Here is a 15,354-nt window from a genome sequence, read left to right as displayed (position 1 = left end):
CTGAGTTTCTTTCTCATACTTTCTACTTTACCAGGACTCACATATCTTTTTGTAACAGCCTGGCATTCCCTTCCCCCTTCTCAGAGTCAAACCCACTTTCCATCACACTGGCTTGCCTGCCCGCCGCCCTTGTGTCCAAAGATGGACAAGCAGCTTGTCAAGATCAATGGACAAGTCTGACACAGAAGATTTAGGCAAAGCTAGAATGTGCTCCCCGCTCTCTTGTTGTCTGACAACAGCAAATGGAGAAACTTACATGGCAGGAAGCAAGAGGTTTTCCTGGTTATCATTGTCTGACAAATCGGAAGACAGTTCAGGGGGATAGGTCTTGCTTGGGTATTTCAGATGGAACTGGGGGACAAGTTGCAGTGCGTGAATGTTCTCTATCACTTGTTCTGCAGAGAGAGGGATGCATTGAAGATCTGATGCCCTATTCTAGAGTTAAAAGGCAAAATCCACAGTCTCTTTGAGAGTAGAAAGGCTTTCAAGATTGTTGTCAACCCTTCAAGGTAGGCAAGGTCAGGAAAAAGGAGTTGCTAGGAGTCTTCAAATTTACTTTAAAGCAATTAGGAATATCGAACAGAATCCTGAAAGCCTGCCAAAACCCCTCTCTATTTCAACTTATGCTTTCTACTTTCCCAGGACTCATATTTTTTCTGTAATTGCTCAGCATTCCCCTGTCCCTTCTCTGAGTCAAGCCCACATTTCATCGTAAGTCATTGCACTGGTTACTGCTTTGCTTCTAGCTCCAATTCAATATGCTGGTTGCCCCCTTTAAAGATCCCTGCACAAAGGGATCATTTTTGCCACTCAGATTCCTTTAAAAAGGAAACAAAAAGACCAGAATACCTCCTCACCAGCAATCAACACCCAGCTAAAGAGGGATTAACACCAGGATTAGCACCAGACAGACAATCAAGCAGTAAACAATACCCTAATCAAGGAACTACCAACTCAGACAAACAATCAATCAGCAAACAACAGCTTAATCTAGGAACTACCATGTAAAAAAACAACACCCCTTCCAACACTGATAGGGCAAGCTATTGTCTATAAACAGACAGCAAAGCTCACTCCCTTCTAGCACTGATAACGTTACCTAGTCGGGTAATGAAACGTCTGCAAGAAAACAACCCAGCTCAGAGAACCCCAAGGACTCTACAAGTGCTACTGTCATAGGCCTGTAGGGCTGAGGGAACAGGTGAATGAACAACTAGTGAACTGAATAAGTATTTTAAACCAGTGCTTTCAGTGCACCTACATCTGGTGGAGATACAGATTTTGTATGTAGGATTAGATAAATATCTATTAAATCTAGCCTTAGGATGATAAGAGATATAAGCTGTGTTACCGTTACGTAGTTGATGCATTCTTTCCCATTCAACCAAGCCTTCTGAAAGAATTATATTTATTTCATACATGAATAACTTAAAGTGCAGAGATGTGGAAAAAACGTGTCAGGCTTGAAATAGACCATTTCAAGCATTCTGAGCTTGAAACAAAACATGTGTGTTTCAAGACTTTGTTCAAGACTGTAATAAAACCTGGCCATTTTGAGCAGTCATAGAAAATTATCTTGAAATAGTCCATTCAAACCGTGAAACCATTCTGATCTCAGAATGGACCATTTTAAATGCTCCCAAGGTTAAAACGAAATGTCGGTGTTGAAAGGGTTTTGTTTCGAAGTGAGGACAAAACACTGAGCCATTCTAAGTGTCATTGCAATGGGACACAGCCAGCTTGGGGTTTCAAGGAACTATTTTTAGCAGACCTGTTTTGTTCCAAGCACAAAACAAAACAGCTTTTCTCTTTCATGCGCAGCCCTATGGATCGGATCAGTCTGGGGCCCACCTTGTTTGACATCCTCTTTCCAGATGGAGCAAGCCACATGCTTCTGGGAACCCACAAGCCTGACAGGAAAGCAGTGGTTTCTCACTATTTGCTCCACAGCAGTTGGGTATTTTCTCTGAATCTTAAACAGTCTTTTCCAGACATGTACGACAGCATGTTCCATAAATAAATTACAAAGTGTATAAAGAAGTACTTGTAATTAAATTTGCAAGAACTGTAGAAAAGCATAATTTGTTCTTCACCATTCTTGATCCTAAGCAGTGATATACTGGCAGTGTTAATCTTTAGATCAAGTTGTTCAATAAATATTTTGTCCCAATAAAGTCTTATTTATTTTCTGCAGCAGCTGTCACTCGGGAAAAGAGCTGGACAAGGCAAACAGGTAATTAGTAGTAGTAGTAGTAGTAGTAGTAGTAATATTACTAATCTTGCAATCATTTCTCTTTGGTGTATATATTCACGGTGCTTTCCCTCTGCTGTTCTTGTATTACTATAAAGTATCTGATGAATTCTTTATAGTAATTCTGATGAATGCAGCTTTAGAAAATCTTTTCTTACCCCATGTATTTGTGGCTCCACATTAGTTCAGCTGAATGGAACACACATCCTATGTAATAGAAAACATTTTTTTTTAAAAAAAATCAAGAATTATTAGGAGGTTTGTTTTGTTTCAAGCCAGAATCCATATGACATGCATTCTTCATATAACATGCAATACAAACGAGAAGGCCCACGGTTTATTTAGTGCCTACATGTCACTGAGGCATGAAATGCTTCAGAAGAAAGGAGGTTTGGGAGGTGGAATGTGAATGATCAATCTGCATATACAACTAATTCCTCAAGCTCCCCTCCTCTTCAGGGCATTTCTCCTTTATGTCACAACCTGGATACAATTGGGATAATACAGCTATAATTGCAAGGTGTGAGTTCTAGATATTGAAGAATATCTAGATATAAAAATAATAGGAATGATACAGATATGCCCTTTTTGCTTGGGACTAATGATGCTTAAATAAGTTCTTCTCTTCCTCTGAAGTATTTTATTTTATTTATTTATTTATTTATACATAGACTTATCCCCACCCATCCCCTCGCAATGGGGGACTCTGGGCAGTTTACATCAAATTAAAACAAATAAATACGTAATAAAATTTATAAAAAGACATCTACACAAATGGAAAGAAGAGGAAAAAAATCCAAGAGGCTGATGGAAGCCCCACTAGGCCTCTAGGGGGCTAGCCAACCCCATTTCTGACAACCTCCCTCCCCGCCTCAGGCCAGATGGCGGAGCCAGGTCTTCAAGTCGCTCCGAAAGGCCGGGAGTGAGGGAACCTGTCTCACCTCTGGGGGCAAGATGTTCCAAAGGGTGGGGGCTACAGCAGAGAAGGCCTGCCTTCTGGACCCTGCTAGTCGGAGTTCTTTTGCCGAGGGGGTTTGGAGCATGCCCTCTCTGTGAGATTGGGTGGGACGGGTTGAAATCGTGGGGGCGAGGCGGTCCCTCAGGTAGCCTGGCCCCATGCCATGTAGGGCTTTAAAGGTGATAACCAACACCTTGAATTGGACCCAGAAGGAAACTGGTACCCAATGCAGCTCATGGAGCAAAGGTGTTATATGGGTCCTTCTTCGGATCCCAAAAATAGCTCACGTGGCTGCATTCTGGACTAGCTGAAGCTTCTGGATACTCTTCAAGGGTAGCCCCATGTAGAGCGCATTGCAGTAGTCTATCTGGGAGATAACAAGGGCATGAGTGACCTTTCAAAGGGCATCCCGATCCAGGAAGGGGCGTAACTGGTGCACAACCCGAAGCTGTGCAAAAGCCCTCCTGGCCATGGCTGCCACCTGCTGTTCGAGCAGGAGCCATGAGTCCAGGAGGACCCCCAAATTATGCACTGGGTCTGTCTGGGGCAGTGCTACCCCATCCAGCACCAACGATGACAACATCCCAGATACAGAGGAGCCATTAACCCACAGCCACTCCGTCTTACCAGGGTTCAGCTGGAGCCTGTTGTTCCCCATCCAGACCCTTACAGCCTCCAGGCACCGCAAGAAGGAGGTCAGGGCATCACTTACCTCACCAGGGATGGAGATGTATAATTGAGTATCGTCAGCATACTGATAATACCTCATCCCATGATGACAGATGATCTCACCCAGCGGTTTCATGTAGATGTTGAAAAGGAGTGGAGAGAGAACCGAACCCTGTGGCACCCCACAGAGGAGGGGCCAAGGATGGGACCTCTTGCTCCCTATCACCACCGACTGGGACCGGCCCCGAAGAAAGGAGGTGAACCAGCACAAAACTGTGCCGCCCACCCCCAGATCCCTGAGCCATCCCAATAGGATACCGTGGTCAACAGTATCGAAAGCCACTGAAAGATCAAGGAGAGCAAGGATGGTTGCACTTCCACCATCCCGCTCCCGCCAGAGATCATCCATAAGTGCGACCAATGCTGTTTCTGTTCCATAACCGGGCCTGAAACCTGACTGATAAGGGTCCAGATAATCTGTTTCCTCCAGGACCCTTTGGAGCTGTGATGCCACCACTTTCTCAACCACCTTCCCCAAGAAGGGGAGGTGGGAGACTGGATGAAAATTGTCCAGTATGGTAGGATCCAGGGAGTATCCAAGTATATACTGTAGGTCTCCTCTACAAGTGACTGCAATCTAGAAAATAAAAATGTTGCAAAGACTACTTTGCAAAACTTTCAAAAACTTTTGAAAAAATATTTTTGAAAAGAAAAGATGTCCTAGTTTAAAGAAAAATATTCCGTGTCTTATAATCAAAAAGTCTAATTCGGTAATTCTTAGTCTGTGGTGCATTTAGGGGCCATCAACTTTGCTTTGTTCAATTTTTGTAGACCCACATATAATGAAAGCATTATCTAAGCATGGACAGTTATGAAAAGGTCTCCTAACTTGTAAACTCAGTGCAGCTGATGTGTGTGCTTCAGAAAAAAGGATGAATGTATGGAAGCTAGGAACTGGAAACCTTACTAAGTTCTTGGCAGGTTTGCTCTTTGAGTGACTTTGAATGTAGTGGTTTTTAATGAAAGAGATGGTGAAGAAACACACATTTTAATTGATGAATATTTCAGTAGTAGAGGAATGCTCAAACATATTCAGTGGCTGATTATTTGTATGCAGAAGCATAGAATTTCAAATTGGTGCTCATTATCATTTATGCTATAAAAGGGCTTTCCGAATTTTGCTTAGTTACTTTTTTAATTACAGAAAAAGCTACCCCCTCTGAAGGCTGTCAGGTGGAGCAAACTATTCTGGTAGTTTTACTGGAGTATGGACTGTAACCTGAAGTCTGAATAATCTAAGAGTGGACATACTGCCAAATAAAAAGAGCACTTAGATTGCTCCTGTGTGACAGGCTAAACCAACTTTATAAGTGAAGGAACAAGTAAATATGCTAGTAAATTGAATGTTGGCTTAGCCATCATTCTTCTCCCTATAGGTTTAATGCAAGTTAGGCAGAAATGTATATATAAATTAGTGTGTGTTATTTTCTTATTAAAGGAGACATTCTGAAAAACATAACTGGAGATGAGAAAGTTTTGATATGGTAGCCAATCAGCACCACAGACAGCCAGCTTCTTCAAGCTTGCAAAACTTCATATCCTGCATTCCTGAAACTGACACTAAAGGGGAAAGCTGCATCTGGAGAATGCTGAAATGAATGGAGTGCTGTTACAGCAGCTCCATGTGACATGTTGGTCTTTTTCTTTAAGTCAGTGGCCAACAACTGAAACGCATCCAGGAAAGTACAAGTTAGTATCCTCTGTAGGTATTTCAGGCATGCTGTGGTATTCATCCAATCAGCTAAGTCAGAACTTTGTCAATAATAGCAATGGAATAGTTAATTTTCCATGACTCCTTTACTATTATTGAAATATAGTGGTAAATAATCTGGGACAAAGGTTGCCATCTATTTTATGTTTGCATATTGCCAGACAATTTGTGTTGTGCCTGGTAAAAAAGAAATGTAATTCATTTATTAAAGTTGGTATCATTAATTATAATAATACGTTGATTGATTAATTGATTGATTGATTGCCCTAATGATTCTTTTGTATTTCTTATAATAGAAGTCCCATGTAATTTTGGATGGAACTGTTCTTGGATTATGTCTGCTAATAGCTTTGGAAAACCTGACTGGCTTCTATCTTCAGTTGTTGCTCTGACTTCTCAAGAAGACCAACACATTGCGGACATAATCTCATCCAACAGAGATCTGGAAGGTTATAAATTTGTGCTCCATCTTTATATTTGTGGTTCATTATCTGTCTGCCTAGAGAACTTCCTTTCCCAGTTGGATTTACTACTGTAACACTGCTGAAGAAAAAAGTATGGCTCTCCCCTCCCCACATATATATTAGTCTTTAATTGATGTAATAGTATTAACATATAAAATATTTCTCAAATGAACATTCTCTATTCATTGCACTCCATCATGTGTTAAATGCTGCTTATCTATAAGAATCATTAAAATGAATACGGACAACATATTGTATATTTTACAGGGAGCCCTAGTTACAGAAAATTGGCTCTTCTTTTCTTTACTGGAATCCAACATGTTTTCTCTCACAGAAAATAAAAACCAGAAAATGCTGAAGCTAATAGCCAAATCATATGTTAACAGCAATGGCATGCTACAGCTTATTCTCATTCTGTTGCATTAACTATACCATCAGTCAAGTCAAGTTTCCATAATATCCAGTTACTATCCTTTCTCCTGCAACAAACTATGCTATATGTCCCACCCATACTGAAATGTTTGAAATGTTAACTTAGTATATCAGCCATTATTTCTGCTTGTTCCTAACCCTCCACAGCAGTGCCACAGCTCAGTGGCAGAGCATATGTATTAAATATTATTGGGCACCAGCAAGGACTGGAAGTACAGCTGTTTGAAAGTCTAGAGAGCTGCTGTCAGTCAAACTAGACTATTCTTCCCTGACCTGACAACCTTTAGAACCGGTACGCTCCTCCCTTTTATGTCCACCAGGCCCCATCATTGCAGGCTCAATGACACCTGGTTAGGAAATGGATTATAGATTACTGTTGAACTAGATGAACTAATGATCTCAGTATAAAGCAATCTCCTTTGTTTCCCTGCATTCCAGAGGACTGGGAAGGGAAAAAAGACACTCTTATGGTGTGTGTCGTCATGCAGCCAGAAGCTATGTGAAGAGTAGCTTCTTAGAGAACAGTTACTTATCCCTCTACTGTATGGAAAAGTAAAGGAGGGAAGGAAGGTTAATGTTGCTGTGTTGCTGAAATGAGATTGGAAATGTTTTACTCCATATTCTCTGAACTTCAGTGTGACAAAACATATACCCTCCAGGCATTCGAAGAAATCTTATGAAGGATTTATACTAAACCATTAGAGGATGTCATCTGTTGATTTGGGGTTATCATCAATATGGAGATGATATCCAATTTTATATCTTGACCTCTGGCCAGCCAAGGGATGTCATCAATGTCCTGTCCCAGTGTCTGGAAGCTGTACAGGTCTGCATGGGGTAACAGACTCATGCTCAATCCAGCCAAGACAAGTGGCTTTGGATATTTGGGCCCCCTAGATCTGGGGACTTTCCGTCTTTAGTCTTAGATGAAATTGCACTTCTCCATTTAAGTCTTGTGTGCAATCTGGGGTTTGTCTTGGACTGATAGCTCCTATGCATGCCCTAGTCACTTCAGAGTTGGAGTATTGCAATGTGCTCCACATGGGGCTGCCCTTGAAGACTACTCAGAAGCTATAGCTGGTCCAGAAGGTAGCAGTGCAGGCAATGCTGGGTATGTTTTGGTGTACCCATGTGACCCCACTGCTTCATGAGCTACACTGGTTACCAGTGGTCTTCCAGGTGCAATTCAAGGTGCTGGTTATCACCAATAAAGCTTTTCATGGCATAAGACCAGGTTATTTGAGGAACCATCTATTCCCCTTGGTGCCCGTCCAGCAGAGTTTGTGCACTTTGCCTCCCTTCAATCAAACAATGCCACCTATTGTGACCCAGAAACCTTCTCTATTGTCTAATATCCCCTCAGAGATCCATGTGTCTCCCACCTTGATGTTTCACAAATCTTTAAAAATGTGGCTCTTCTTCCAGGCCTTGGGTAGAGAGGTTGTAGAACCCCTGCAGGTTGTATTTTTTGGAATATGGAATGTGATCTATCATACATAATCTTTATTTTCTTATTGCTTTCCATCTTCTTTTTTTTTAAGTGTAAGTTGCTCAGAGTAATTCTGGAGTCAGGCAGTCTCTAAATTCAGTCAATCAATTAATCAATAAAAGTCCTGTGCAGACATAGGTTTTTTGGGGGAGGGGAGTGTATGTATATATAACTTTTGCCCTTGTTTCATTTGTTACATATGATGATCATGAAGTCTCAATCTAATTTAAGTTAAATTATTTCTTTCAACTATCTTCTATAAAAGGACAGATAGTTGCTTGTGGGGACAATCATTCCTTTCTGATCCCACCATGTCAGTATTTTGTCAAAGCCAGAAAATCCTCCTTTAGACAATCAAAAATCTGTCTTTATTTTAGGAAACAGATCATCCTGCAAGAATTACTCCCATTTTATGTAACCTTCTGTTTAGTTTAAATGTGTTTGTACCAAGGATTTACATAGAAATGAGACTTAATAAATATATCTCCTGATTTTTTGCTTCATTTAAGTCATGGTAGCAGAATGCTTGAACAATTAGTTTTCCAGTTTAAGAAAATTCACATCAGTGAAACCTGCAACTCTATGTTCACAAACATGGAAATAAGTATCACTGAACTTAATGGGAGTTATTTTTGATTCAGTATGGATAAAATCAGACTGTAATTTTGAGAACATCTGCCACAGACCATGTAGATCTTTATAGAAATTTACATTTATGATTTAGTTCTACTTTTCCCATTTATTTCCAGCTTCTTCATTCTTCTCTTCAATAATTTAATTCATATTTTTATCGTAGCTATTTTCTCTACTTCTCATTATTTCTCTATAGGTTTCTCTTTTCTGTTTTATTTATTCCTTTTCTTTGCTCTTAATGTTTTTTCTCCCCAACCTTTTCTTTCCCTATAGGGGACATTCTTCTCCTGAACCCTAGTAGGATCTTGGATAGATGCACGTTCAGCCTCCACAGTCCAATCCTGCCATGGAGCTCCAGTTCATGTCTGTTGGAACTTGCAGTATATTCACAGGGCCTCAGTCTTGCAGGACTCTCTGCTGAAGTGCACTATGTGGACACAAATCAGAGTAAAGCAGTTCATCTGCAAGAAGGACATGAGGAGGATGCCTGGTGAGTTTTGCTCTTGATCACACACTTGGAATTTTCCCCAAGGGGGGTTAGCACTAACCAGGAAACTACCTGCAATCTGAGCCACAAATAATTTAGGGAAAACCGATGAATTACAGAGTAGGCTGCTTATCTTGAAAGCCTTTTGTTCTAGCAGCCAATGCTAAGAACTAGGGTATTAAGAGGATTATTTTTTTAAAAAATGGACGATCCCAACTGAACCAAAGTTAAGAAATCCTCCCAAATCTAGGACAGACACCTGAATTGGCAATTGTAAACCTAATGATGCTTGCTCTTTTACTAAGCTTCCAAATCCTTCGGAGCTTTGGAATTATTTTTCTCTGAAATGTTATTAGAATTGAAATAATATTATCTAGCTGGTAAGGCTTTTCTTTAATATATGCCATGAGTTTTGTCACACAAGCCAGAATAATTCTTGAGGAGCAGTTAAATAATTTGGTTCTCGTATAATTTACTGTTTTGCATCCTTGATGAGGTTCTAATAATGATGCTTTTAAACACATGTGTGGGAAACTATTTCATTAGAAGAAAAATTCTCTAATCCTGGGATGGACAACGTTTTTTTTCTTTTCCACTGAGGGTGTATTCCCACAGAAGTAAACTGTTAAAGTCACTTCCAGGGAAGAAATAGTGAACTGAAGATGGCTGCACTAAAAGCTGAGCCAATGACTGCAGCGAAATGAAGAGCTGGCAAGTAGACCAGCTGTTCATAATTCCCCTCTGGACAAGGAGAGGACTTGAGATCACCCACAAGTGCTCCTTACAGTTGCTCCTTGTGAGGAGACCGCAAGACAGTGATCTCCGGTGGCTTTAGAGCTCTGGGAGATGAGGGAATAGCTATCTTTTTGCTCAAACCACAGTTGCTGCCTTTAAAAGGACACTGGGTTCATATACTTCCTTTTCTAATCACTCTTGGATATTGCTTGTTAAGTGCTTTTCAGCTATTAGGAACCTTTGGATTGACAAGTTTTACAGCACTGGGTGAGTTTCCTTCAATCCTTAGCAAAACAAGTTTTAAATACAAACTTAAGAACTTAAAAAAAGAAACTTTTGGAATAAACAGCAAAAGGATTATTAGAACTTTGATTTTGGAAAGTTACGAATGGACTAAGGATCCAGATGGATTTGGAATAAGATTTTGGAATTAATCGTAAGAATCCTTCCTGTGGGAAAATGCTTTTGCTTTGAATTCTCTTAAAAAAAAAAAAAAACATGATAGGATGAGGCTTTGAAGGTTGGAACTAGAGGGAGCCAGAAGGAACTAAAGATTACAATTAAAGGAGAAGAACACTAACATTTGACTTACTAATATAGAATGGAGCAAAACATTTTAACATTGGACATACTGAAGGATATTTTTGAACAATGGATCCAGAAGTAATTTTAAGAGTATCTGCCTCTGTAGATAGACTGTTTTTAAAAGATGTGATGGAAGAGAACGAATTCTACTGGACAAGACTGATCTGAAAGTGGAGTTAAAAAGGATAGGCTACAAGAATGATATGGAAAAAGATGCTACATTGGACATACAAAAGAAACTGGCTGATGTCTTAATAATTAAAAGGGACATACAATAACAAACTAGAAGTGTGACTTGGATAACTTTCCTATATTGGATTTACAAAAGAGACCTGTTAAAGTTTTGAAGGATTTTGTGAGAAGGGACAAAAAAAAAAAAAAATGAAAAGAAATCAAGTTCTAGGACATTATTTGAAGGGACTAAATATCAAGATTGTTAAAGGTAAAAGGAAGGAACATAAAGTTGGTTTATTTGATCAAGGTTAAAATAGATATGTTATCTCTGGTAACCCTTAATGGACTTTTGCTGATCAGGACTGAACGACAGGGCTTTAAGGATTTGTTTATATATAAGAGATGGGATATGGGAAAAAGAGATCATTTGTTTTATCTTAAGAGAAGATAAGTTACTAAAATTGTTTATGCTTGTGATGAAGGAGGAAGTCATTTCTTTATATATTTCAGGTTGCAGGTTGCTACTCCTGCTATTACCTGAACCTTGATTCATGGAAATCCAGCACTACAAGGAATCACCCATCAACAAGTTGCTTTGCTTATGTATTCTGACGAAGGCAGGACTATACATGTTCTCTCAGTGAAGGATTGTGGGCACTTCTAAAGCTTATTGGGGGGAATGAATAAGCCTCCCTTAAGCCCCTGTGATGGATTGGATAAGGGTCATTCTCCCTTTGTGCTTATACTACCACAGATAACAATCAGAAGGATAGGTGCATGATATGTATTTAACATAGCATGTAGTTTAGCCCTAAGGCAAATATTTTTCCCTTAGTACTTATTCAGTTCAAATTCAGGAGTTGTCTTTGATAGAACAAGACAGATGTGGGTTTATTCAATTTTGATAAACAGTAGGAGATAAAGAAATTACTAACACTCCAGATATCATGAAGTAATCCTTAAAGAAAACCGAAATCAGCCCAGTAGAGTCTGGTTCCCAATGGGGCAGAGTTAAGCAGCCCAAACAAATGGTGCCAAATGCATGATTTTTTTTATCCACCCATCTCTCTCAAACTCCAAAGACACTGAATTCATTACAAATATATTCCATCAAAGTTAAATGAAGAAAAAGAGATGTCTGAATTTTTTTTTAAAAGCTCAATTTATCAGCTTTGATCAAAGGTTGAAATTTGGTTGGAAACACAGTTTCACACACAAAAATCCTAGGCTTTGGCTACCTTGTGTACAAACTACCTTTTTTACATGATTGCTTCTGTTATCTCATATACACACATACACACAAATAAGTAACAGACACACTGAAAATGAGTGGGTCTTATACTCTCTCACTCATTGTAGTACAAGAAAAGGTGAGATGAATATTCTCCACCATCCACACATCATTGCATTGTCGAAAGAGTCAATGTGGGTTTTTTTCCCCGCACATAGAAAGAGTACAGTATTTGAGACTCTGTGTAGACATACAGTACATTCAGGAATACTTAAAAACAAAATATTGGCTCTGGGTATATACAATGTACAAGATAAATTCTCATGGATTGCTTTGTGTAGGAACCTAATTATATCTCACTAATCATTTTGAAGTTAGAATCATGATCAAAGGAGGGGTGGAAGTCAACCTTTTTGCACCATCTTGCATTCTCATGATGCATCAGAAAACATGCTGATTTTTTTTCCTAAAAAAGAAAAAAAACACAATATGATCTAGATGCAGGTTTATCTAAACAGACCTCTCCTCCAGAGCTCAGCAATAAATCTTCTGTCTCAGACCCTTAATCTCTTCCTCAGGAAGAGGCTTTCTCAACAGAAACCTCTCAGGTACAACTCAGATGGATAAGACTCTTTAATACAGACAAGAATGAAGCAAATAGATTATTAGCCCTCTGCACTGTGAAGAAGTCAAAGCATTTGTATAGATCTGTGCTCCAGAGTTTGAACTCCTGTCTTTTTCCTCCCAACTGACTCATTAATGGATACTTGGCAGTTGACTTGGTGGCTATGGACAATTCAGACATAATGGTTACATTATGGTTCTCTCTAGCTTAGAAATCACTGGCTACCATGCCTGATCAAAACAAACCCTCCTTCCCTCCCTCCCTCCCTTCCCATAATCATTGCCCAGAGATGTGTTGACCTCCACTTGGAGCACGAAGCATTGTTAGCTAATTTAACAAGATGCATCCTTCTGACATAAAATCAACCGTAAAAGTATCGCCATGCTGAATTTATCTGAATTACTGCTGCAACAATCCATCTTCCACTGTGCATACCCAAGGCTTCACTCTGAATTCCATTAAATAAATTAAATTGGCTCAAAAAGCCCCTTTCTTGGCTCAAGCAGAAAAGGGTCCTTATTGATACCTCTGGAAAGAAACTGCTTCTTTCAGACCTTGCAGTTTGGAATCTGCCAGAATCCACTACACAAGTGAATGGCTCCAGTGCTCTTTGATAGCTCCCACAATAATCTTACTGAAATTCAAAGCAACCTTACACATTCATTCTGAAAGCCCTGGTTAATTAAAAAAAAAATGTAGAGAAAAATGCACTTGTGGCTGCTTCTAGCACTAACTAGATGTAGGCTTGTTTTTAAATTTTATTTTTTGATTGATTATTGCACTGTTGTACTTCTGATGCTATTTATATTGTGTGGTGTTTTTTATTGTTTTGCTTGTATTGCACTTAAATGTAAGTAGATATCAAATAAAACTACTATTTGTGAGTATATATCACATGTATAGTACTATTTTGAAAGCATTTATTATAGTAGAGTATTTAGGTGCTCTACTATAATGCACAACAATAGTGATCTGGAATACTCAGAGTTAGTGGCTTTTGTTTGCTGTGACACACTGCAGTGCTAGTGACATGATGATGATTCAGCTGAAGGGCTGAACAACATGCAGGAAGCAACTATAGGTACTGGTGTTTAAGTACTGAAAGAGCTAATGTAATTATGTAAGTTGTTTAAAGGGCAAAAACCGAGCAACATCAAAAATATATCATGAGTTAGTATATATTGGTATTGTACAGTAAATTCTAATTATTTGCGGTAGATATGTTCTGTGAAATCATTGCGAATACTGAATTAGTGAATACTGAAACATTGCTCCTAGGGGAAATACAGGGTTAGGTTCCTGTGAGCCTCTGGTCACATTTTTGTCAACTGATCAATACATAACCTTGTTTCATGTGTGTTTCTGTTTAAAGACACCTCTTGACCTTGGCTTGCCCCATGAAAACCAAGGGAGAGATTGGTGGAACTTAATTTTTTTTTTTAGAAGAGGAAGACCTCATTGAGAATGATGTGTCAACATCTGGCAGTTCTACTGCAGGAATTTGGCTCACAATTTGTTGATGGCGTTGGCAATTTTCCCTTCCAAGCTGGCTTGAAAAATTGTGTCAGCCTTGTCTTCCTGGCTTTTTGCCTCAAATCTTTAAGTATCTCAGCATAAGGGTCGAACATTGTGGAGGTTAGGTACTTAAATCTGAGGCTCCATTCAAGCATGCGGTCACATTCTTCCATGTCATTTAAATGTTTTTTCCAAGGCAGAATTCTATTCCAATATTTTGGCCACTGTGAGAGGGACAATTCTTGGAGTCTTAGGTTCACTTTCATTGCCATCCTCATCATTGCTGACTCCACTGCCTTGTTTTGCCATCTCGTCCAGATCTTTGTTGGTGGATTCTACTGCCTCCTCTGCCAAAATTTCCTCCACATCCTCCTCCTTCATGTTGCTGAAGCCTTCTCTACTGATTTGCTGTGCAATACACATTATGTTTTTTGACACTGTTCTTTATATTTTTTGTCACACTTTCAAAGCCTTCAAAATGTTTCACACAGCCCAGCCAAACCTTTTTCCAACAGTTATTGATAGTAGCCTGTATGATGCCATCCCAGGCTGGGCCAACATAATCAATAACATTGCATATAGTGATTGACTTCCAGTAGACTATCATGGTGGTTTCCTTGTTGGTGTCAAGAGACTTGCAAACCTTGCTGTAAAGCTCCCTTGCACTCACCTTGAAAGCTTTTATTATGCCCTGATTGAGGGGTTGGATGAGAGACACAGTGTTTGGTGGTATGAAAAGAACTTCTACATTGGGATCAACATTTTCAGGTTCCTCATGGCAATGGACTGGGGCATTATCCAAAATGAATAAAACCTTGAAAGCAAGGTTTTTGCCTTGGAGATAGCATTCAACTTCTGGGCTGAAGCAGTTGTAGAATCAATCCCAGATTATTTCAGATGTCATCCATGCTTTTTTGTTCCACCTCCAATGGACTGGCATATGATTCAGATTTTACCCTTTAAGTGCTCATGGGTTTTGGGCTCTGTACACCATTAGGGATTTGCACTTAAAGTCGCCCTTGGCATTGCTACACAATAGCAAGATTGCATGGTCTTTGAATGATTTAAAGCCAGGAGCTTTGGAGGCCATTTGCATTATATAGGTTCATTTGCCAACATCCTTATAAAACAAGCCAGTCTCATCAGCACTGAAAACCTGCTCTTCCATATAACCCTTTTCCTGTAAGCAGGAAACCAGGTATTCTTTAAATTCTTTTGCAGCCTCCTGATCTGCAGAACCTGCAACTTAAAAATTTTTCATGCTATATCACCTTTTGAAATATGGCAGCCAGCCAGCACTGGTCAAGAACAGTTGGTAACATGACCAAAAATTTC

General features: G+C 39.5%; 1 protein-coding gene across 1 annotated transcript in view; it reads left to right on the top strand.

Moving 5' to 3' along the window:
• The window catches only part of LTK (leukocyte receptor tyrosine kinase), a 111,345-nt gene that overhangs the window by 39,293 nt on the left and 56,698 nt on the right, over window positions 1-15,354 (top strand). Inside the window, exons 2-4 of the mRNA XM_088145484.1 lie at window positions 2,195-2,233; window positions 5,946-6,098; window positions 8,941-9,157. Of these exons, the coding sequence (XP_088001610.1) occupies window positions 2,195-2,233; window positions 5,946-6,098; window positions 8,941-9,157 (409 nt within the window). The remainder of the gene's footprint in view (window positions 1-2,194; window positions 2,234-5,945; window positions 6,099-8,940; window positions 9,158-15,354) is intronic.

The sequence above is a fragment of the Python bivittatus genome, unplaced genomic scaffold, assembly GCF_059951505.1.
Source record: "Python bivittatus isolate LINGU-HERP-01145 unplaced genomic scaffold, Pbiv_v1 ctg000480_np1212, whole genome shotgun sequence".
Lineage (NCBI taxonomy): Eukaryota > Metazoa > Chordata > Lepidosauria > Squamata > Pythonidae > Python > Python bivittatus.
Note: the sequence above shows the minus strand (reverse complement) of the source record. Positions and strands in the feature narration are given on the sequence as shown.